At 45.8% G+C, this 24524-nt stretch overlaps 1 protein-coding gene across 3 annotated transcripts in view; it reads right to left on the bottom strand.

The window, feature by feature from the left end:
- Positions 1–24524, bottom strand: part of Larp1 (La ribonucleoprotein 1, translational regulator) — an 86242-nt gene that overhangs the window by 31815 nt on the left and 29903 nt on the right. Inside the window, exon 1 of one of the 3 annotated variants that reach the window (XM_020169526.2) lies at positions 23740–24469. The exons of 1 other annotated variant lie outside the window; for it this stretch is intronic. In XM_020169526.2, coding sequence (XP_020025115.2) covers positions 23740–24169 — 430 coding nt within the window. In that variant the 5' untranslated portion in view covers positions 24170–24469. Of the gene's footprint in view, positions 1–524; positions 547–23739; positions 24470–24524 lie in introns of those variants that run through there. One more of the 3 variants, XM_074057063.1, reaches the window with a different exon arrangement.

The raw sequence follows: 24524 nt of genomic DNA, 5'->3' as shown, positions 1-24524 counted from the left end.
CTCACTGTGGCCAGTAGTAAAGACTTTCAACAGCAAGGCGAGGTGCCTAAGTGACAGAGTTGGGCAAATGACACTATGGGAATGAAAGAAAATGACATGTAACACACATGTGCAAGAGAAATTGCCATGGTGCGCATCCTATTGGAGCCCCTAACTTGTAGCACTCTAGCAGTCCCATGAACAAAGAGGTATTACTTCCAGGCCCACCTTCCACAGTTCTTCTACTATAGACTCTGCCTCAGGGAGACTCCTGAGACACACCCTGGATCAGAGCACAGAGCTGCTGGTTTCTGTCCCAACCCCAGCCTTCCTGGATAGGAAGGCAGACACCATTTGTAAAAGGCAAAAAAACCATGGGGAGGGTTACCCATCTATGCTTGTCCCTCCCAATCTAGCCTGGGGACAAAGTTGAAGAGGAACTTGGAGATCAACAGGCCTTTTGTCCCCTTCCCACAGACCCAAGTACTCCTAGACAGGAACATTTTTCTACAGAGTAAAAAGAATGCTGGGTTAACCCTCCTTACCTTGGTTTCCAGGCTTCTGCCTGCTTCTGCTGCTACCCCATTTCTCAGAGGCCTCTCTCTGCCCATCCCTCCCACCCAGATTTCCCCAGGCCTGACTGACACTCTCTGGAGGAGTGGGGAAGAGAGCGAGAGAAGTAGAGAGATGAGAGAGAGAGACAGAGACAGAAAGAGACAGAAATCCTCAGGTCATCAGACCATCTTGAGGCCTACTGAAAGGAAGCTGCAGATCAGCAGCCAGCAGAGGAGTGCAGAGTCTATGTCCCCTGGGCTTGAAAAGAGAGGCAAAGGGTAGAACAAGCTGCAGTCACATGATGTCAGTCAACTTGGCCCAGACCTAGCTGACTATCTTTAGCCTATGGTGAACCAGGAGCTAGGTGCACTCCCACTCTCCCTGCCCAGAGAAGGATACCTACAATCCTAGGGTGACTGTGGCCACCCCCATGACCTCATGGCTGGTACTGGTCTCTGATAACCAATCAGCAGAGATGAATAACACCAGCAGCCACTAAAGCTGCTGGCCTCTAACCTCCCTAGCATGCCTTTTCTTAAGAGCATATTTGATTGTAGTTAGAAGAGTATTAATAACCACCTTTCACTGCATGACTAGATGCCAAAAAATGGGTCTAACTTGCTTTCCTTTTGTGATTTCACTCACCAGCTACAAGAAGACCCTATTATTGCAATTGTCTAGAAAATTAAAGTGAAAATGAAAGGACTTACCCAAGGTCACAAAGTACATGTTGAAGCAAGATGGCTGAGCCCACCTTAGCAACAGATCTCAGTGTAAAGTCTCCTCAGGAGGCCTTCCTGACAGCTCACTGGAAGGTGCTGCCCAAACAGCAAGCAACTCTGGATCAAGTTCTAATTCACTCTACAGTGTAGGGTCTTCAGAACATCTGCCCTCTCCCAAAATTTGTGTGTATCTCCACCCTATTGGACCATAATCAATAACCCAGCCATTACGTGACCTTGCACAGTGCCAAAGTTCTTTACATGCATGGCTTACTTATGTTTTACAACTATTTGAGAAGGTAGGTATGATGATGATCCCCAGTTAACACAAGGAGACCAAGGCTATGACTTGCTCAACTATGGTTACCAAACTAGGTGACATAGTCTGCGCAATCCCACCTCCTCACGCCCAAGGCCCTTAGTAGTTTGCAATGCACCCTATGTAGTGACTACTGAGAGCTTCATGAAGGTAGGAATCATTCCCTTCTTGTTCACTGGTCCCTGAAGCCCATGATTACGATCTGTGTGTGCTAAGTCCACAGTAAAATAGTACTGAAGGAAGGAATTTTCAGAGTACGGTTGCTTCTTAACTTCCAGAATATTTTCTTCAATGTAGAGAAAGAGGCTAATTACTTCCCTGTATTATTACTAAATAGCACAGCTGTAGTCCTCAGCACACCTCTGGAGCCCAGACCTGTGCTGTCCTTCTTGGAACTGGAGGTGTACTTCGATCCAAGCACCAAGGGTCAGTTGTGGGAAACAGGACAGAGAGGGTGTGCAGCAGACAAAATAACACAGCAAAATCATCAGAGGTCACAGACTTAAGCCTGCAGGCCCCAGGCAGTAGCATGAATTACCACCAGGTAGCTGGCAACCATGGCAAGCTGGGAGACAGTAGTGGCTAAGGGAGTAGTTAGTGCTCGCTCAAGAGCAGCGGAGATTCCTCCCTACTTCCCTGAACACAGGCTTAATGCTGCCACATCAGAGTTTTCAAGAAAAGCAGTAAAATAAAGTACTGCAGGTTTAAAAGAAACTTACTTCCTAAATAGTCAGTAGATTCACATTTTAAAAAATCCTTCTACAAGCTACATTCAGCTGTGGCTCCCAGAGGCCCTCCTAAGCCCTGGATTTCAGGAACACAATCCATCACTAGGCACAAGAGTGCTCTGCTACTGTCTGCCTTGTTACCTGACTCAGGACACCCTAAAGGTTTTCTCCTGACAGCAACTGCCTCGGGTAACAGGAACTCAATTTTTTTTTTTTTTGTTTTGAGGGAGGGTCTCTGTAGATGGAGGTGGCCTTGAACTCACTATCCTCCCAAGTGCTAGGATTACAGGTGTGTGCCACCACACCCAGCTCAAATTAGTTTTTATTGCCCCAAATCTTTGGGCTCTCTCTGTTGGTCAAGGCTTCTGAATCCCAAGAAATTACTTTGGATTATCCTGATTATTGGAGTAAAAAGATTGATCACAGATCCAGCCAAGACTGGAAAGGAATTAAGCAATCTCTCTCTCTCCAATTTTTTTCTTTTCACACTATGTCAGGGAAGATTGTACAACTCAGCTCTCTCAAAGAAGTGGGGTAGGTAGGATCTGGAATCCTCTCACTGACCAGTTATTTATCTAGTTAGGCAGGCTGGGAGCACCTGGTAACCTGAAATCTCCGCAGCAATGGGACGAAGGACCTGCAGGTTCCCCAAAAGCTTGCAGAGTTGGAGTTGAGGGTAGGTGAGCCAGCTGGCTCTGCTTGTCAGAAGTTTATGATCTGAGCAGGGTGCCAGTGGCTCACGCCTACAGTCCTAGCTACTTAGGAGGCTGAGCTCAGAAGAACCGAGGTTCAAGGCCAGCCCAGGCAAAAAAGCCATGAGACCCAATCACATGGAAAAAAGCTGGATGCATGGCTCACGCAGTCGAGTACCCACCTAGCAAGTGTGAAGCCCTGAGTTCAAACACCAGTACAGAAAAAAAAAGTTGCTGATTCACCACTCTTGGTAAGTTCAGGTCTGCCTACACAACCCAATAGAAAGACACCATGAATGTTGAACAGGACAGACTCAGCAGCCAGAGTGTGGCCCAACATACAGTCTCCCTACTCTTGGTCACAGATGCCTTTGAGGGACTGACATACCCCTTCAGAAAATATGGAGAGAGTTGGTCATGGTGGCACACACCTGTAACCCATCACTCAGGCAGGAGAATCAAGGTCAGGCTGTTCTACACAGAAAATTTGAGGTCAGCCTCAGCTACATAGTGAGATCCTGCCAAAAAAAAAAACGAAAGTGGAGGGGCTCTAACCATCCAACACCAAACCAACCCCACCAATGATTTACTAGGTCACTGGGTTATAAAAGGCAGGGTAGAACAGCAATTACCAGCACAGACTTGGAATCCATTCTTGCATGTGCTAACCAACAGCCATTATTAATTCACTCACAAGCACAGGGCAGATGGAGCAAATCTGATCAATGTCTCATGCAGGGGTAACTTGATAGGTTTTAAATGGGCCACACAGCAATGAGAACCAATCAAGTAGGCTCATAAGGCAGAAAGGCCATGTGCAGGGATGATCTCCTAGGAGTTAAGACTTAATTGCTCTTTTTCATACACAATGAAAGGGACCAAGATAGGTAGCTCACAGGATTAACACTAAATGATGTAATATTTAGAGTGAGCTTAGAACACAAAACTATTTTAAAAAAAGCACAGGAGTCTTTTTCATTTCTTCAGGACAAATCTCGAAATCTCCCTGAAACCAAAAAAGGAGAGTAAGGGTAGCTGGGTGCCTCATGCCTGTAATACTAGTTACTCGGGAGGCAGAGATCAAAGGATTGAGGTTCTAAGGCAAGCCAGGGCAAATAGTTCATGAGACCCTATCTCAAAATTACCCAAAATTACCCACAGTCAGGCACCAGGTGGTTCATACCTGTAATCGTAGCTACTCAGGAGGCAGAGATTAGAAAGATCGAAGTTTGAAGCTAGCCCGGGGAAATAGTTTGAGACCCTATCTCAAAAACACCTACCACAAAACACTTGGCAGCATGGCTCAAGCAGTAGAGCTCCTGCTCGCAACAGTGGGGCCCTGAGTTCAAATCCAAATACCACTAAAAAATAGGGGGAAGAATAAGGTTGCTAGAATTAACAAATGAAAATTCCGGACATCCAGTTAAATTCTGAATTTCAGATAAACAGTGAGTAATATTTGATTAAAATATTATTCAGTTTATCTGAAATTCAAGTTTAACTGGTGCCCTGTATTTTTACTTGTTAAACCTGGCTATCGTAGGAAATACCATTGCCTTGTGGTCCAAACTCAAAACCAGGAGAGTGACCAGCACCTGGGCTAGGATGCCAGTTCTGGATGGAGCACAGTCCCTTTGCTGTGGACTCTTAGCAAGAAATCCCACCTGTGTGTCTTCAATCTCTCCATTCAGAGGCCTGTGGTATGGATGGGGAAATTTTGTCATCTGCAGTCCTTCCAGTTCTCACATCTTGTGATTCTGACCTTACACCACGGATCTCCACAAAAGCAGCTAGGAGGACAAGCTTTCCCCGACACTATGCCTACAAAGGACTTCTGCATTCAGCCCTAAGATTCTGAATGCAGAAAAATTACCAGCAGAGAAGCTTATCAAAATGAGATTTCCTTGGTTCCCACTCTACAGGAATTTTCTACTTCAGGAAAGTTGGGGTCAGAAATCCGCTCATTCTAAGGTAGGTTTTCTCTGGACATACTTGGGAGTTATTTTTATTTTAGCGCAATGTGTTTCAACTGTCAGTTTTCACCAGGGTTACTCAGAATCACAACATTTAACGTTTTAAAATCGGGGCTATACTTCTTAAGCCAGTAGTGGGTACTTGCGTTCTTGTTCCAATATTTCATTTTATTCTACACTTAAATACTTAATTACAAAAAGAATTATGACTCTCTTGGAAAGAAAAATAAAATGGCAGAGTAGGTCTGATAGAAATGGGCCCCAAGTCCCTTCGCCACTTTGCTTCCTAGTTGGTTGGAGTTATGGGGTAGAATCCAGTGTGCAAACTGGAAACCAGTAAGCTGGAAGGCTTGTAATACCACTTCTGCTCTGAGTCCTGACTCTCCAAACATCAGAAAACAATTTGGGGAGGTTGGCAGAGCTTGAGCACCTGCAATTTTAACAAGCCCCCAGTCCAGGGGTTCCTACTTGCAGACAGGAGGTCAAAGACATATACCCAGCAACCAGGGAAGGGAAGCCTGAGAAGTTGGCTTATCCCCTGCTTACCCAGCACCAGGAACCCAGAATGGTTAGGTTGAGAAGGCTAGATGTCTTGACAAATGTGAAGTCACAAGGCTGGACATGGGGCTTAGGTTTACAACAAGCTCCAAACTACGGAGAATGTAGGCTCTGAAAGGAACTGTCCATCTGCTTCATCCTTATAAGTAAAGGATCTCCACCTTCTCTTACCCTAAACTTTGCAGTCTGCTAACCTAATGCCCTGATGTCTGAGTCCCTTAAAATAATGGTCACCAGTCACTTAGCATTTACCTCAGGAAGCAAGGCCTCCTGCTATAAATGCAAGTTTTTTAATTCTCACAGTGGAGAACTATTAGTGTCCCTATTTTAGAAGCCAAGTAGTTAGCCAAAGAACACATGGTGGAAGGGTATGCAACACAAAGATCTGAAATCCCAGACCCCTCTCAGAGATGCAGGAGATAAACACTAGTTTATGTCCCCAAAAGGCTCCAAGCTCAAGTCAGCAGACCCTTCTAGAGGTGTGAGTGAAACCACTCACACCAGAATCCATTTCTCTGAACCCTAATGGGCTCACCTACCAGGTGGGGAATGATGCCACTTAGTAAGGAACTGAAGGGGAGAGCGCAGTATCAGAAATCAAAACAGTTTATTCCAAAGGCAATGCTCCAAAGTGACCCACACAACCTTAGGGCCTTGGGCTCTTGCCAGCATCAAAGCCCCAGACTTTTTATTTTTTAACTACCTCAGGCAGATCAGAGATGGACTGGATGGAGTACACTACAGAGATCCTGCAAGTCAAAGCATCAGGAGGAGAGAAGAAGGGGAGGTGAAAAAGTAGGATTTTTGTATAGGCCCTGCTCCCAGGTGCAGGAGAAAATTGAACAGGATATAAACCACCATCAAGATAAATCACCTTTCCTTACATTTAATGATGAGGGCTGAGCCATTCATAAGATACTTCGGCATCCGCTACTACCCGTCTCACTAGAACAGTTTGAGGTAGGAAAGGTTGGATGTGGTCTATCCATTATACAGAACGAAAAGAGTATTGAACTTTTTTGAGACCCAAGCACTGGCTCCTGCCTTTGTATCACAAAGCAAAACAAACTTGACCATTGTTGAGTGTTGAGAGGTTTGTGCATCAGGCAGAGGAAGAAATGGTAAAACAAGACAATTCCATCCTCTGCGGGCCTGGTTTATATAAGGGCCTTAATCTTTAACCCCACCTGTGACTGGCTGCTCTTGACTACCTGGGTGCTGAACCTCTGACAGCAAACAGGCTCAGGAAAAGGCTGGAATCAATGTGTGATGGACAGGGGAAGAGTTGGCAGCCACAGACACTGAGTACTTATAATTCTAGTCTGTCAATGACTGAACAATTAGGGACACAATGTGCTGGGTACTGTGGACAAGACTGCCAAGTCCAGCCCATAAAATTATACCTGATGGGAGAGCCAACAAGAGTGATAGTGATGCTTTCTCTCTTCAGGGGCTACTCTGTGCTTCCAAGCAAAACCTAAAACCCTTAAGCCTGGGCTCTCCCAGAAAGGTTAAGGCAAGGTCCAAGAAGAACAAAGTGCAGAAACAAAAGCCAATTAATTATATAACAAGTACTCAAGAGCACTAGGCTGGGAGTTCAACAACTGCCTACTTGCCCTGGCTTGGCCTGGATCACCCTACTTCACAGGGCAGCAGCGGAGTACAAATGGTAAGAACCTGGGCTCCACCATCAGGGGCAGAGTCCTGGCTCCAACACTTCTACCTGGGTGACTTTGGAATTCTGTAAATGGGAACATTCCCCAACCTCACAGGACTGAGAAGATTAAATGAGTCATTACGTGTTTGGAAAATGCCTGGCACATAGAAAGCATTCGGCACTTGTTAGCTATTACTCTAAAAGTTATAGATACCTGATTAAGACCACTGACACGGCAGGGCACCAGTGGCTCACGCCTATAATCCTAGCTACTCAAGAGGCAGAGATCAGGAGGATTGCAGTTAAAAGCCAGCCCAGGCAAATAGTTCACAAGACCCTATCTCGAAAATACCCAACACAAAAAAAGCGCTGGCAGAGTGGTTCCAGTGGTAGAACACCAGCCTAGCAAGCATGGGGCCTTGAGTTCAAACTCCAGTACGGCAAAAAAAAAAAAAAAAAAACCAACAAAAAAAACTGACACACTTTCCAACCAACACCAAACCCACTAGTGAGCCTCCCATTAGATACCTTGCCCTGGATGTTTGCTTAGTGTTCCAGACTCCCTATCTGATGTTTCATTTACACTTATCTCAAATGCCTTATTAAGCAGCTGGAAAAGAAGGGTGGGTGGCTGGTTTTCAGAAAATTTAGAGCATTTCTGGGCAACACTTTCTCCATTTGGGTAGGCCTTCCTTGGCCCTCTCAAAAGTCAGGAAAGACATGTATTTAGAGGGCCAGAAACTACAGCATCGGTGCTGGACTTGTTTTGGGGTTCATGCTGCCAGGTCTAGTCTTTTTTAATTACCACTCCTACAGTACCAACTATATGAACAAACCCCTCTTTTTCCTTCCCCAAAGCAACAAAGCATAAAGAAGACCTGGCATGAGCACTGTGAACTGCTTGTTGCCACCTGGGAGACTTTGGCCTTGAACTTTTCACACAATAAGAAGCAACCAGATGACTTCCAAAGCCCCCTTTAAATTCTGGCCTTCCTCAAGTCTAAGATCTCAAAAGAGCTGCCTCCCTAGAACAGCAGCAGCAGTAATGATACAAGTGAAGGGTAAGGATTGGGGGGAGGGGGGGTCTTGAAATGGCAGAGAACATCTCAGAACTATAAGCCCAGATTCAGCCAACAGTGACCTTCACCTGCGTCTCCACTTCAGTCAATAGTCAGACATTCCCAGTCTGCTGCTGCCCTCAGGTCCCCTTCCCCAGGCTTCGCAAGAAGGCCTCTCTCTTCAGAGGGCAAATTGCTGTGTCCCCAGCTCTTGGATGGGTCAACAGTCAAAAACTGAGCCCTATCAGAAGACTGAGGCAGGATTCTAAGTTTGAGGTCAGTATTGGTTACATAGTGAGTTCAAGGTAAGCCTAAGTTACCTAACAAGACCCCATCTCAAAGAGCCAATACATAAATAAATAAATCCCAGATCCCTAGCCAGTACACTCCTGTAATCCCAGTACTCAGGAGGCTGAGGCAGAAAGATCCTGAGTTCCAGGTCAGCCTGGGGTACACAGTACTCACTATGTAGCAAGCTCCCATCTCAACAACAAAAACCCACCAGAGCCCTGAGTATGTATGATCTGTTACTAGGCTAAGTGACTCCTTTCCCATAACAATACAAAAACTGATGCTTATCCTCTGCTTTTGGTCTACTTTCCACCATTAATTGTGATTTAAGAGAGAGGACCCCTTCCCCCTTGAAAAAACAAACAAACAAAAAACATTTGACCCTGAGCAGTCCCTTATATAAAAGAGAGCCAGCTATACCTTGGGGACTGCAAAAGATATGAATAAAGAGATGTTCTATAAAATCTTGTAAAGTCTTAAGGGATACCCCTAAGGCAGTACCAACTCTTTCAATTGAAAGTTTTGGCAAGACTAGACCCCAGAAGAAATCGAAAGATGGTGGTTTAGAGATTCCTTAGTTCTGGAGAGTGCCATCTTGAACGATGTCCTGCCTCAGGTTCCCAGGAGTACAAACCAAGTCACCTCCTCCATCTCTGGAACATTCCCTCCCAGCTTGGAGACATTTGACTCAAGGTTGCTGAGTACTACAGCTGCTGTTCCTTGCCATGCAAACGAGCACAGGGGTTGAGAAAACTGAGTGATAGAGAAGAAGTCTGGCTTCTCTGTATCTACCCAATCTTCAGACTCTTGATCACTAGTAATCTTGTCCCTTTCATGTAAGGGCTAATCCAAAGTCTGTTACTCATCTCCAGCCCTCTTTTTGAAGAAGCAGGGGAAGCCAGTTGTAGGCTAATAGTACACCTAGGAAGCAGCCCAATTTTACAACCTGAAGAACTAACGTATAATTTTGGGTATGTAAGAATAAATCAAAAAAATGAAACTAGGCCCCTATATATTTCAGACATAAAAAGGAGTAAGATTCTTGCCACACAGAAACTTGGTATGAAGCATACTCTAAGGGTGCAGGACTGTTTCACAACTTTAGAGATTTCGAAGGGTTGGTCTTACCCAGGCAAACCCATACCCTTTTATGCACCCATTCTGACTCCACTGGTCTTTTTCCCTCTGCCCATCTGCATTTGTTCTCCCCAAGAGACACAGGACAGTGTTGAGTAGCTTCCATCAAGGGTGTGGTGTAGGCTTGGGGGCACGCCCCCAACAAACCCAGGTAGGAGCCTTGCTCACCCTCCACTGGTTTCCTCTTGTACTTGAGTTACTTCCAAAACTAAGGAGTAAGCTCTGAGAAGGCAGCTGGGGGTGGTGGGAAGAACAATGGACACCCCTCCCCCATGCTCATTAGGTAAGTAGCTTCCCTATCCTGACCTGCTTCCCTCAGCAAAGTACAGTGTACATACATACGTGTGAATTCTGACCACAGCTTGGTGGTCTCAGCTCAACCCCAAGGTGCCTGTGCAGGAAGCAGTGAATAAATGGATAGCAGCTGGGTTGTGTGCACAGCAATGGAGTGCTGAGCCAGTTCGTTAAGCCTCTCATCAGCCAAATGCTACCCTCGTTATAAAGGCTACTTGGAAGGTTATTAAGAATTGCCCCTAAAAGTAAACATATATTTGAGTTTTGGGATTTTTTGGTAGGAATGGGGTTTGATCAGGGCTTCATGCTTGCCAAGCAGGCACCCTACCACTTGAGCTAAGCCTCCAGCTGATTTTGGAGAACTATTTGCCTGGGCTGGCCTCAAATCACAATCCTCCCTTTTCCTCCCTATTGCAGATTCCCATGTAGCTAGGATTACAGGTTTGAGCCTGTAATCATCCAGCACATTTTTTTTTTTGGGTTGTTTTTAAAAAGATTCAGATTTGCATGCTGTATACTCTCACACAAATTTGAAGTGTGCTGTTCAATACGAGCCACTATCACACGTGGATACTGAATACTTGAAGTGTGGCTAGTTCAACGGGGAAAGTACTTTAAGTGTAAAAGATACATCACATTTCAAAATCTTAGTATGAAAAATGTAAAAACATTTCATTAATAATTATATTGATTACATGTTTCTTTTTTCTTTTTGTAGTGCTAAGGAACTGAACCCAGGGCCTTGCACATGCTAGGCAAGTACACCACCACTAAGCCACATCCCCAGCCTGTATTAATTATATGTTGAAGTGATATCTTTTTAAACTTTTCTGTTGAACTTCCTCCTCTACCATACCCCTTGTACACACATTTGTTAGGAAAGCAAGCTTGCAGGTAAAAACAAAGATCTCAACTATATTTTGCTTTGACAGAAAAGGAAAAGTTTCTGTTGAAATCTGTCCCTTGATATTGTGATAAAATTTCTGTTTTAAGAGAGATCAAAAGAGTCTCCTAAGGGAATGGGGGGACAAAGAAGAATGGTGGAGAGGGTGAATTCAAGTATGTGATACATTTGATATATTGTAAGAACTTTTGTAAATGCTGCAATGTGCCCCCATCCAACACAAAAAAAAAAAAAAAAAAACCTCAAGGTAAAAATGAAAAAACAAAACAAAAAACTCCAGCCTCTTAAAGTCCCCAAGAAACAATGCATCTAAAAACAACTTTAATACTTATCACTTTGTTATTTTGACCCAATCCTTTTCTGGAACATTTTTGCTAATAAATATCAAAACGTGGCTTAAAAATATGTATCAGACCCAGTTCACCATGCCATCATTCACTCCTCTCTTTCTCTTTCCTGGACTATTGCAGAAGTCTTCTAAAAGATCTTTCTGCTCCTACCTTGCTCCCCCTTTCCCTCATTCTCCACAGATATAATTCCAAAGTAGAAATCAGATCATATCACCTCTTGTACTGCTTTCAGAACAGAATTCAGACTCCTTAAGCTAGCCTCTTTCTGATTTTTTGAGCCCCTCTCCCCTCATTCACACAGCTTTTCTGACTGTTCCTTGAAGAACTCTAAATTCATTACCACCTAAGTACTCCAGGCTGGAATGCTCATCCCCAGGCTTCTTATTAATGCCATTTTGGCGCACCCTTAGAAACACTCCCAATGCCCTGACTGAACCTGCCCTATTTCTCTATAACACTGCCTTATTTTGTTTATTTCACAGCCCCTCCACTATTTGAAACTATCATGTTATATTAAAGATGGCTGCAAATCAATACTCCTTTCCATCAAAAGGTGGGGAGCCTCCATCTTCTTCTCTTCATTTTCAGCAAAATCTGTGACTGCTTCGACCAACAGAATATGACAAAAGGGATGTCATGCCACCGCCCAAGCCTAGAATCTTAGAATGCAGATGACATCTAACTCCTGTCTCTTAGGTCTCTGGGAGACCATGCCAGAGCGCATACTTCAGGACGAAACAGCTCCAGCTGAACTTAGGCTTCCAGCCATCCCTAAGGCCCTCCAGGTCATCAACCACTTCTATTACTGCCAGGTGGAACACAAGAATCTCAGAGCTGAGACCTGCCTAAATCCTAACCCATAGACCAGTGAGTAAAACAGGTTATTTCTTGGGCTACTAGGTTTGTTAAGCAGGATTAGACAACTGAACTACCTTGTTGGTTTACTGTGCTTCCCCACTGAAATGTAAACTATGAGGACAGGCTCCTGTCTTGTTCCCAGCAGAATTCTGGGAATTCCTGCTAAGTCTAAAACTTAGCAGGTTGCTCAAACAAATGGGGTGAATGCATGATTTTCAATTTGTTTTTTTTTTTGGTGGTAGCACTGGGGTTTGAACTCAGGGCCTCACACTTGCTTAGCAGGTGATCTGCCACTTGAGGCACTCCACCAACCCTATGATTTTCAATTTGATAGCAGCCAAGCTTATTCCTTTCACACAAAGGTCAGCTAAAGCCATGGGGGCTCTCTAAATAAGCTTGAGCACTGGGAATACTGAGACAATGTCTTAAGATGGGTCTGCCTCTCTTCTGCTAAACTGGCTGACACTTTGACCCTGGCCTCTATGAGTCCTAGGTTCTAAATTTCAAGACCAGAAGGGGAGGGTCTTAGCAATCACCTGAACTAGCCAGCCACCTGGTGTCAGAATCTTAGCAGCATTCCTGTCAAGAGATGGGCCACCACCTTTCACAAACTGCTGGGGTACTCAAGTATTTTCCAGAAGTCTAGAACACAATGCCCATGCCTAAGGAAGAATTCCTACCACCTTGCCCAAACTCTAAGAGAATGGTACTATAACTCTAAAGCTGGTCCAACCTGAGTGGGAGACGCAATCTCTATTGGATGAAATCTCAACAACTATAGTCTCGATCTCTGAATTGATATACCAAACTTAATCCTAGTGGGAAAGGATCTTTAAAGGTCTTTATCTCAACTACCTTCATCTATAGGAAGCAGAAAAGGATTCAGTAAGTTGCCCAAGGTATCTCAGTCGGTAAGCCAAACACTGGGGCTACAGGGCTGGCCTCCAGTTTCCATGCCCAGAGTTTTTGACTCTACCCCTGTGAGAATCAGACCAACAACCGTGAGGAGCAAGGCTCTCTATCCAGATTATGTTGCACAGAGAGAATCAATGCTCCAATGATTCTTACCTTTATCCCACAAACAACAGGACCACAATGTACAAGGTTTTTAGCCAGGCTCTTTCTTGTCCCTTTCTACCTGAGTCATTCCTGCCTTGGTCATTCCTAACACTTACAGAGTGTATGAGGTAGAAGGGGCCCTGAGAGACTGAGAGCAACGACACTGTACCCATTCTACAGGTAGGGAGAAGGGAGGTGAAGGGAGTCTCACTGGGGCCTAGTACAACAAAGTTTCTTTAGGGAATTCATCCCTCAGCTCTCAAGAGAGCCTCAAGTCACAGTCCTGTCTCCCCAGCACACTCTCTCCCTAAAGAAGAAGGTAAATAGCCCTGCCTAGGGATTAATTCTTACCCTTGGCCTTAAAGTTCTCTCTAACCCCTCCTCCTCTCAAGGATGCTCCTTGGCTGAGCTGGACAGAATGCTGTTTTCTTCTTTTATTTCCCTTCTTCGGCAGTAAGAGTCTGAACTCAGGGCTACGCACTTGTTAGGCAGGAGCTCTACCATATGAGCCACCTGGCCCTTTTTTACTTTAATTCTTGCTCATTTAGGGTCTCACTATTGGCTAGGGCCAGTCTGGGACCTCAATCCTCATTTTATGGACTCGTGTGCCACCACACCCATCTGATTGTTAGAGATGGGGTCTTGCTAATTTTTTGCCTGGACTGGCCTCAAACTGCGATCCTCCTGATCTCCAACTCCTGAGTGAGTAGCTAGGATTACAAGTGTGAACCACCAGTCCCTTTTCCTTCGAATGATGAAACACTCATAGTCCTCAGGCTGGAAGGAAGCTTGGATGAGGAATGGTAAACTCAAAGGCCTACAGAGGCCCAGCACTGGTGGCTCATGCTTGTAATCTTAAGTACTTAGGAGGCTGAGATAGGTAGGATCGAGGTTCGAGGCCAGCCCAGGCAAATAGTTCAAAAGACACCATCTCCAAAATAACCAGAGCAAAATGGACTAGAGGTGTGCCTCAAGCAGTAGTGCACCTGCTTAGCAAGTGTGAAGCCCTGAGTTCAAACCCTAGTCCCATCAAAAAATAAAATAAAATAGGAGCTAGGACCTACCATTGGATAGCAATGTGTCTAGGTCTTCTAGTTAATCAACCCATAACAACCCTATTGATATAATTCACCTTATATTGATACAATTCATATACCATACTGCTCTACCAGCTAAAGCATACAATTCAGTGGGTTTTTAAAAAATATATTCAGCGGGTTTTTAAAAAATATATTCAGCCTGATTTTTTAGAAAAGGTTTCTAGATAATTTTCATTTTTTTTCTTACATACAAATGATTACTTTAAAGCATTCTTAAATGCAAATCAACTGAAACCTGTCAGAAGGCTAGACTGTCCCTTCTCAAGAAGGTGGGTGGGGTGGTGCCCATTTATGACTTTTGCCTTTTATAACATAAGTCCCACCAAGGCAGTAATGTTTCTTGTTTACCACTGAATTCTGGGGCCTGACACCTACCAGGCACTCAAAAATTGCTGAATTGACATATCTAAAGAGAAGCACTTTGCCAACTTGTAGGGTCCTACAGCAAATAACCATTCCAAACTATTCAAGTATTACCATTCCAGAAATCCTATGACAGTTGAATCATTTGGGGGCACTGCTGAAAGTCACTATTTGACCAGAGCCAAACCCCACTAACGCTCAACCTCCCACCAAAATTTTTTTTCCACCAAAATTTTAATTGTAAGTCCATATGAAGGTCTATTTACATACTATATTATAAGATAACTACCATTTCCCACTCGCCCTTAAGCTTTGATCCCTATGCACAACAATCCTAGTTCTTCAACAATTTCAAGGTGCACGCATCTACTTAGTGAGCCACCTCCTCTGTGTGTTCCTGATTTTCCTGTCTCCTTCTCACATTTCCTAGGAGTATCCCACACCCAACCTTGCTATCACCTTGTCCAAACCCCACTCCTACAGTGGACTCCAAAATAAAGCTATTTCATTCATGTCAATTGATCTCTCTTTCTTATATTCCATACAGAACAAGAAAAGCAAAAAGATCTCTGCTCACCCAAACAAACTAAAAACTGTAAAAAGATGCCAAATGAGGAGTGGGACAGTTTTATGCAAAGCACCTGAGCTTATCACTCACTCTCACATTCTCTCTCTAGGGCATTTTTAAGCACCACAATTTGGGTTTCTCACAGCTGTGATGACCCCCTAGACAATCCTTAAATTCCTCTCCACTATGAACTAGGGCAGGGTCAGAAGCATTAGCTCTTCTATGGATGAGACACAGAGGCCCTTCCTGCATATGCTTAGGTCCAAACTGCAGAGAGCAAGGGGCAGAGGACTCAAGGTAACAGAGGAAGAATGACTTTAGCACTTCCTCTATTATAAGCAAATTGAAAACCTATGCAAAATTCAAGGGCTAAGAGAGAAATAATACTCTTTCTATTATTAATTACTTAATGTGCCAATCTCCCATCTACCACTTACGTATCTTCAACTATCTCACCTTCAAAAGTGATTCTTGTAGGTGGACACTGTGGTTTGAATATGAAATGTCCACCCCAGGCTCATTTGTTGAACTCTTAGCCCCCAACTGGTGGCACTACTTTGGGAGGTTCTGGAAACTTTAGGAGGTGCTGATGGAAGTAGGTCACTGGGGCATCACTTTGAAGGTTATACCTGGTCGCTGGTCCCTTCCTCTCTCTGCTTCTTGTCCACCATGAGGTGAATGAATAGCCTTACCTCAAATCCAAAGTAATGGAGCCAGTCCATCACAGATTAAACCCTCTGAAATCAAGAGTCAAAATAAATCTTTCTTTCTTTGTCAAAACACCTAACACAGTGGAAACTCTAGATACAGCACCATTTACTGAAATCTACAAGCTACTAACTTGTCACAAGAGTACTAGATTATGTGGATGAGCTAACTCAAACTGTGATGGACCCCAAGTCCATGCTCAACAACAACTTCTCTTTCAGCAGTGGAGACAAAACAGAACTACAGTGAGAATAAGTTCAAGTCTCAGCTCTGCTTTGAACTGACTATTACCTTTAGGAACTCTATTTCCTGTCTGGGCCCAAAGTACCCTAACCTGTAAATAGGGGTTTACACCAATGATCTCTGCAGTCCCTTCCAGGTTTAAATACTCCCTCCTCTCTCAACAGAAAGGAAAACCAAGCGTGAGGGCACAGCCATGGGAACAGAGCTAACAACTAGAATTAGGCCTAACTCTGTAGTCCAGCATTCTCAGAAACTCACTTCAGTAGCCTATTTGGAGACAAATGCAAACCCACTGTTCTCAGTGTTGGGTGTGAATATACCTGATTTCAGTCAAAGAGAGACAGCTTTAATGGGTAAGAAACCTTACACACATGGCTGACTATCCTTGGAAAAGCCCAGGACCAATATGCAGAGTGGCTGTAAAGAAGCAGTATGGCACGTGGGCCTAAGAATTCCTCCACCACCACAGGGGCAAACAGGTAAGCGTGAGCTCAGTTTGGCTGGTCCGTTACCAATTGTGTTTTCAGCAACTAGGATGCATCCTAGATAATGTGGCCTTCTGAAGAGTCAGAGATATCTCATGAACCCTAATCACTCCCTACCCCTAAAAGATAACAGCTAATAACTGCCCACGGCTACATTTCAGGAATTTCTTAGAAGTCTGCTCCCTTTTATAATCCGGGAGCTCCGTCCCAAAAAAATCAGAGTGGAAACCCCCAAACCACCTATTCTTAACCTAAGAGGTTCTGCCAAGGTTACCTTCCAAAAGGAAAAATATGGTCATGCCATTGCTCATTTAAAATATTCTATGTCTCCCTACTTACTGCCTCCCACCTAAAACTGGGATTTAGCATTCATGAGGCAGCACTGTTTTACCCTTCCAGTCAACTTCACTACCACTACTACCTGAACTCAGTTCTCTGAATCCTACTGCTTTTTCTCAATCTGGAATGAATTCTGTTTCAAGCCTTTTCTCAGTAACGTCTACTCATTCTTCCCATTTCAGCTTAGCCATTACTTCCCCTCAGGAAGACTTCTCTGACCTAGATTGAATTGGGTGTCTCTGCTACACTTCCAAATAACTAACTCCATACTTTCCTTTTCTATACAACACCTTCCACTCTAAATTGAGTGCATGTGCTCCTTGCAAACTGCAGTATCCTCTACACCTCAACACAGTAAACACTCAAAATATGCTGTATAAATGTTTCTGAGAAGTATGAAATTCATCTATTCACTCACCAACTAAATGTTAACTGAGCTGCCTACTACAATGTGCCAGGCACTGCTGTAGGTGTTGGGGACACAAACATCAAAGTTCCTGATTCAGTGGTGATAAGAGCTAAGAAGATACAGCAGGGTAAGAGGAATGGTAAGGGAATCTAAGGTTGAGGGCTACTAGTCTACATAGGGTGGTCTGGGAAGGCCTTTCCATTAGTTATCAGTGGAAGAACATTCCAGAACAAAAGGCCTAAAGCAGAAGAGTACAGGATATGCTCCAGGAAAACCGAGGATCAATGCCAGTGGGAGAGAGCAGGGAAAGGGGCAAACAGTAAAAGATGGGGGCCTAGGAGAACCAAATTGGATGCTCTAAGGACTCCAGATTTTACTCTGCGACAAGAAGTCACCAGAGGGTTTCACGCAGGCTGATGGGAGGCAGTTAAGAAACAGATGCAGCAATCTAGGTGAGAATGATGTGTGGTTCAGACTGGCAACAGAGAAGGTAGCAAGAAGCATTTACATTTGGAAGCAATTTTTAAGAGCCAAAAGGATGTACTGGTTAACCAGATGTAAGACGACAAATAAAAGCAGGATGAACCCAAGGTTCTCTGAACAATTAGGGCAGAGTTGCCTATATTTCTCCTGAGTCTCATTCTTCTTACATGAGAAAGGGGGGGGGGAATAAAAAGAACATCTGGTGAGATGACATGAACGAAAACAGGTAAACGCTGACTAGTGTGTATCACTATTGTCTCAGGTTATCAAGGGCCTAAATAAACTAGTGAGAGTGAAATGCAGAGCACAAACTATAAATCAATACAGCTCCTGCCTATTATGGGACTTAAGTTCTTCTGAGAAGCTGGCAACTTTCTTCCAAAGTAGAGAAAAGAAAAGCTATCTTGAGTTGCTATAATGTATGTAATAAGGGTAATGTGATCACCACAAGTTTAGAGTTATTACAAAGGGTCCTATAAAACAGGTCTCTAAAAGAAGGGTCATCTGAGTTTGCTAACAGTACCTCAAACTAGGATGGAGAAGACCTTCCCCATTTGAGACTTATCTGGTCAGCTTTACAAAATGCATCAATAAGGCCCACATCCCTCATTCCCCTCCCCACATCTGGGTTTTGCCAATTGGAAGACTGCCAAAGGAACAAAGTGCCATGTCAAGACTGTCCCTCTAATTCCTGGAAAAATCCCTCAAGGAGACACCCCAGGCCATCTGCCCCAGAAGTTGGCCAATTCGCCTTGGTAAAGATCAGAAATCAGGATGGGGATGTAGCTCAGGTGGTAGAAGGCCCAGCAATGATGAGCCCTGAGTTCAAACACCAGTACTCCCTACCACCCCAGCCACTCATAAGTATCAAATAGCCCATCTTGAAAATTCACCTAACCACTTCCATTTAGGAAAAGTCTGGATAACCCCTCAAGACAAGTAATTACCTCAATCTATATACATCTGGCTTTGGAATGCATCTTCTGGAATTTAAATCAATTATACTTTTGTGGGACATTAACTCAGGAAATGGGCTACCCTACACTCAGTATGAACCTGATGCTCAGAACCAATTCAGCAGGAGAATTAGTCCCATTCTATGAAAAACAAAAAAAAAATCCCATCATCCTCCTTCTTCACATAGCTGGCATCAAACTTGAACCTTATGCTAAGAGTGGTGGCTTATGTCTGGCCTAGCACTTGGGAGACTGAGAAGAATCTCAAATTCAAGGCTAGCCTGGCTACACATAGCCTATCTCAAAAAAAAAACAAAAAACAAAAAAAAACAGAAACAATAACAACAAAACCCTTAAACCCAAAGTGCGGTAAGGTCATCGATTTCCTGGCCAGTCCCTTAGATCACTCTAGACTATCCAGGAAGGCTTGTGAGCTTGGACTGAAGCACCTGTGAGCCCTCCCAAGGCCCTAACAATCTAATTACCACTCTGAGCTTGTTTTGGATTTTGCAAACAAGGGCACTCCCATCTGCCAAGCTCTCCATTTTAAAGAGGCTTTTGTGGTTTGAGACTGCTGCTCCTCCTCCTTTCTGTCCACCTTCCAGAAAAGAAAAGGAAAGGTCTTCAGTTAACTACAACAAAATGCTTAATCTAGCCTAGGTCCCACTACAGATGGGTAGATCAGCAGAGACTCAGCCCTTTAGTAGATTCAAAGTTCAAGAGGGCTTGTGGCTACCCCCACTTACTAAGGAGCCAGAAACACCTCCTCTTCCCTGGCAGGCACTCACTCTCCTGTCAGAGTAAAACTCAAACTCTCTGCCCAGAAGAGCCAAGTGAAGGCTGCTTTTCCTTCCCTGCAGAGGGCGTCCTTTAACTGTATACTTTCTTTAGTAGAAGAGAAAGTAACTGGAGCCATAGGGAAAAGTCCTTAGAAGCCTTTTTTATAGGGGCTGAGCTAACAGTTTTTACTACATGTGTATACACACATACACACACACACACCCCACCAGTCACAAATTAAAAACAAATGAATGATCATATGTCATCATGGCAGCTGACAAAATAATTCCTAAATATAACCAAAGTGGTCAAATTTCCTCAACTGTTGTCTTACAGTCCAGTTTATTAAAATCAGTACAAAGATAAGCTCCACAACAATGCATGGCTGATGTTTCAACTCTTTTGTCTGTAACAATTTCCCTCCCTTAAAATGCAATTTAATGTGCCTCATAGAATTTCTCACACTTAGTAAGACTAAGTGTGACTAGTAAGTCACAGCCAATCTGTTCCTCTATCCCCATTTTCCCCATAAACTTATAGTCAGATCTATAGTTGTATTAGAGTGGGTTCAATTTTTTATTCAGTGGGGGACATTTTTCATAGGTGGTATTAGGTATTTTCAATTTCACACTGTAAGGTACATAATGCCTGGCTGCTTCATTATGCACACACCAACCCATGCCATAAAAAAAAAAACAAAAAAACAAAAAAAAAAAACCCTTCACAAAAAAAGGGCTGGTGTAGTGGCTCAAGTGTAAGCCCTGAATTCAAACACCAGTACTGCACCAAAAAAAAAAAGGCAAATCAACTAAAGCTTAGTTAAGGCAAATTACTAAAACTTTTTTAAAAAGTTATATGCCAGGTGTGCCTTACATGTCTGTAATCCCAGAATTCAGGAGGGTCTCCAAACAGGGCTACATTGGAAGACTGTCTCAAAAAAAAAAAAAAAAAAAAAAAAAAAAATCTACTACATTCCCAAGCAAAAGTACCCAAGTCTTTGATTCTTCAACCTTTAAGTTTATACATACCATGCCCTTCTGTCTATAGGCAGAGAAAGTGAATTTTTTGTTTTATTATAGGCATGAACCACACCTGGCCAAAAGTCAATTTTTAAGGATAAAGATCCCACTTATTTCAGGAGGCACTAATACAACACTTGAGAAGGAAAAGTCTGCATTCTCTGTCTGACCTCCTCAGAAAAACCGAGACCCAGGGCAGAAAAAAAAAAAAAAATCCCTGAAAGTCTCCAATCTCTCACACATCCTAACAGCTACCACATGCCAGACAGTGGACTAAATAATTTACATGTGTCATTACAATGAATGCTCACAATGACCCCATAAAGCAGGTATAACATAAATCTCTATTACACAAATGGGGATTCTGATTAAATAACTTGCACAAGGAAGCATTCTTAACAAATGGCAGAGCTAGCACTTGTGCCCATGCAGTTTGATCCCAGAACCTTTGCTACATATCTTCTCTTAATTTAGACAGCCTGGATCTTAGAAGGGGCATGAATAGAATAAAGAAAAAAAAAATTAAACATCTGTAAAATACTCTAGTGGAGGAAGGGTGTCCAAAAAGACAAAATACAAATCTTAAGATTTAAAAACTATAAACCTAGGATTTGGATGCTTAAACCAGAATAGAGTACCCCACAGGAAAAGAGAGATCATAAAACATATTTTTATTACTAGTTACTGCTGTGTCCCTTAAAGAACTAAAAACATCAGCATCTGAGCCAAAAGGAGGGCTAAAAATAGGCATTTGCAGCAAGCTTTGGAAAGCTTTGGCTTGCTTATGAGGCACTCATTTCTGTAGACTCCCAAAAACATATGCATCACAGAACACGAAAAATCCCAAGGCCACACAGCCACTCCACTGGTGTCAAATTAAAATTTGTCCAGGCTGCATAAAAAACCAGGGCTGGAAAAGAACCTTAAGAGATCCATGTTGGCTCCAGAGATAAGGCCACCACCTAACCTTACTAGACAGACAACTCAATCACAGCATCCAAGCCCCAACAGGCTTAAAATGAGAAGCTACTGGATTAATACAGCCTTAGTCTGTCAAAGACTAGTCTAAAAATTCTAAACCAAGGAGTACTCACTCTCTTGCCTTAAGATTCCAGAAAAACAAGAACAGAGTAAATCTATCCAACTCAGAATTTTGCTTTGGCCACTTAAAGCAAGTCAGCTTATCCACTCAAGAGAGAAGTCCAGATGCCAGCCAAGCTGCCTTTTTCCCACGATCAATAACCCCAGTGACGCAAGCTATCAAGGGCCCCTGGACTTAACACAAAATGCCAGCTCAGACACCCAATTCCACCTGATGTCATGGCTGATTTAAAACCCACAAGGCAGGTTCACCACAAGGCAGGTAACAGCAGCCAGGGTGAGTAGCTCCATTTAAACTTCTAAGTGCTCGCTTCTGGGGATGATTATACCTCTTTGAGTTTAAAGAGTGGGGAAGGACCAAAGCTGTTTTCTCTTGCACTGTGGGTGGATAGGCGGGATCTGCAAGAAAATGGAGGTTTCAGCACTGCTTTTTGCATAAAAAAGGTTCTGGAAGGGATAGAGAGGGAGCACAAAAGGAAGAGAACACGGTTTGAGGTTCTAAAGTAAACCCCAAATGCCCCTTCCTCCAACTGAAGCAACCCGAAGATGGCAACATGCTGCTTCCCAGACTGGCTGTTCTTGTTTCCCTAGGCCTAAGAGTGACTCTACTTTCTTGACTGTGAAGGCATTAAACTCCCCCTTCAATTTTCCCCATTCTGACGGTTTAAACCAGTCGGTCTGAACAGCGACTGCAGAGGGGAAGAGTTGTGAAAAAGCATTAGGGTACGGCCAGGGGCCATCATTCTAACTACAGGCCAGTTTTAATACCGGCCCACTTCAAAAGGCCCAAAACCAAAGACTCATGACCCACTGGGCCCCGATGCACTGACACAGGGAGAAGACAGGGCGCGCCCCCCACCCTGACGGGCCGCCTATTCTAAGCAAAGGGAAGCCAAGAGCAGACTCCATATTTTGCACTCCTCCCTCTCCACGCTGACACTGCTCTGGGATTTCCTACACCCTCCTCCCCGACAAGGGTCGAATCCAAACGATCAAAAAACACAGGGGGCGGGGAAGAAGGGCTCGGGGAACGCCAGTGGGCGGTCGCACGCGGCTCCCGGCACCGGGAGGCCCCACGTTGTCCCCACGCGGGGGAATGTCGACAAGCAAGGAGCACTTGCGCTCGCACACACCTCGGGATGCGCGCGGGCGGCACCCCGTTTCCCGGGACCTGGGCGACCCGGGCCGAATGCCGAGGCCGAGCGGTCGCCTGCAGCCCCGTGGGCCGTCGGCGCGGCGCATGGCGCCCAACTGTCACTCGCCCGCCCAGCCCGGCCACTCCCTCCCCCGCCGCACACGCCCCTCGTGTCGCCGCATGCCCCTCACCCGCTCACATTTTCCGCCAGCCCCCAACCGGCTCCTCCCGCACACTTGCGGTCGAGCTCCCTCTAGGGCGGAAGACGCCGGAGTCGGGAGGGAAACCACCGAATTCAATGACTCCTGAGTTTCCTTTTCTCCCCATTCTCCCCGTAACTGACCCTCAACCCGTCTCCAAATGGCGATCCTCCCGCCTATCACCTACCCGAGGGCAAACTTGCTACCTTTAAACCCCGAATCCGTGCTGTCGGCAGGAACTCCTCGCCGGGTGCTGTGCCGCCCATGACATATGCTCATTAAACATTTACAACACGGGGGACGCTCGCAAGACCACCAAAACGGGGAGCGTGGGGCGCGGTGGGAGAGGGACTTCCCGGAAGGTTCAAAACCCGTCCCTCCGCCGAGCGCGGCGGGGACAGAGGGCCCTTCCCACCGAAACCAGCGCCCACTCTCGCCGGCGAGGTAGGCCCGAGCACGCCGTTGCCCACTAACCGCTGCGGCCATGGTGGCGGCCGCGGCCGCTCGAGGCTGAGCCCTCCGGCCGGGCGGGACGCCCAGAGTTCGCTAGCGGTGGGTGGAGAGGAGACGACCCCCAATTACCCAGGAAGCCATAAAAAAAATCCCGAGTCACCACGAGCGGTTGCCGACCCCAGGCCATGGAGGCCGCTGGGGGAGGGGACGCCCAGGTCCCCGGAAGAGGCCCCGGAACCAGGAAAGCAAACAGGGAGACCCACCTGGGGGGGACTGTCCGTTCACGGTAGCCAGAACCGGCGGCAGCGCGTTCTTAGTCCACGGGTTCACCCTGGGCGGAGGGGCTTCCACGAAGTCTCGGCGCCCGGCACCCGCGGCGCCTCCGCCTGCGCCCGGCTCGCCGCCGCCACCTTCCTCTCCGTCGCTGATGACCGGGCCCTCGGAGCCCTGTGGCTGCGGCTGCCGCGGGCTCTCGCGCTCCGGAGGCCCGCTGCCTTCCTTGTGCGGCTTAGCGCAGGGCGGCCGAGGTCTCCGGGCGCCGCCGTCAGGCTCCCCCCCTCCGACGTCGTTCGCCCCAGGCTCGCCCTTGCCTTCGGGCGCCAGTGACGGCTTCTTCCTCACCAGGCCCCCATGCTCTTCGGCCTGCAAGAGCGGGGCGCCCCCCGGCAGCAGCGGCTCCACCTGAGTGGCCATCTGCGCGCCCGCCCCCCCGGAGAAGCCGGGCGCGCCGAAGGTTGCCTCCCCTGCCTCGAACTTGGCTCGCAGAGCGCCTGCGACGCCTTCCTCCGGGGCGCTGGGTCCCAGTCCCCACCGAGAAGGGTCGGGGTTCACGCTAGGCGCGGCCCCCTTCCCAGTCGGATGCAGCCGCCGTAGATCCGAGGCCCACAGGCGGGGCGGGGGGGGGGAGAGGAAGGCCCCCCACTCTGCGGTCCAGGCCTCCTCGGCGCGCGTCCCCCCCCGCCCGATCCTCGCAAGACACCCCCACCCCGAGCCCGGCAGGCCTCTCGTCCCGTCCCTCCCTCCCCCCCGCCCCCGGGGCGGCCCGGGC

The sequence above is a fragment of the Castor canadensis genome, chromosome 16, assembly GCF_047511655.1.
Source record: "Castor canadensis chromosome 16, mCasCan1.hap1v2, whole genome shotgun sequence".
Taxonomy (NCBI): Eukaryota; Metazoa; Chordata; class Mammalia; order Rodentia; family Castoridae; genus Castor; species Castor canadensis.
The sequence above is the reverse complement of the archived record's forward strand: the minus strand, read 5'-3'. Positions and strand labels throughout refer to the sequence as shown.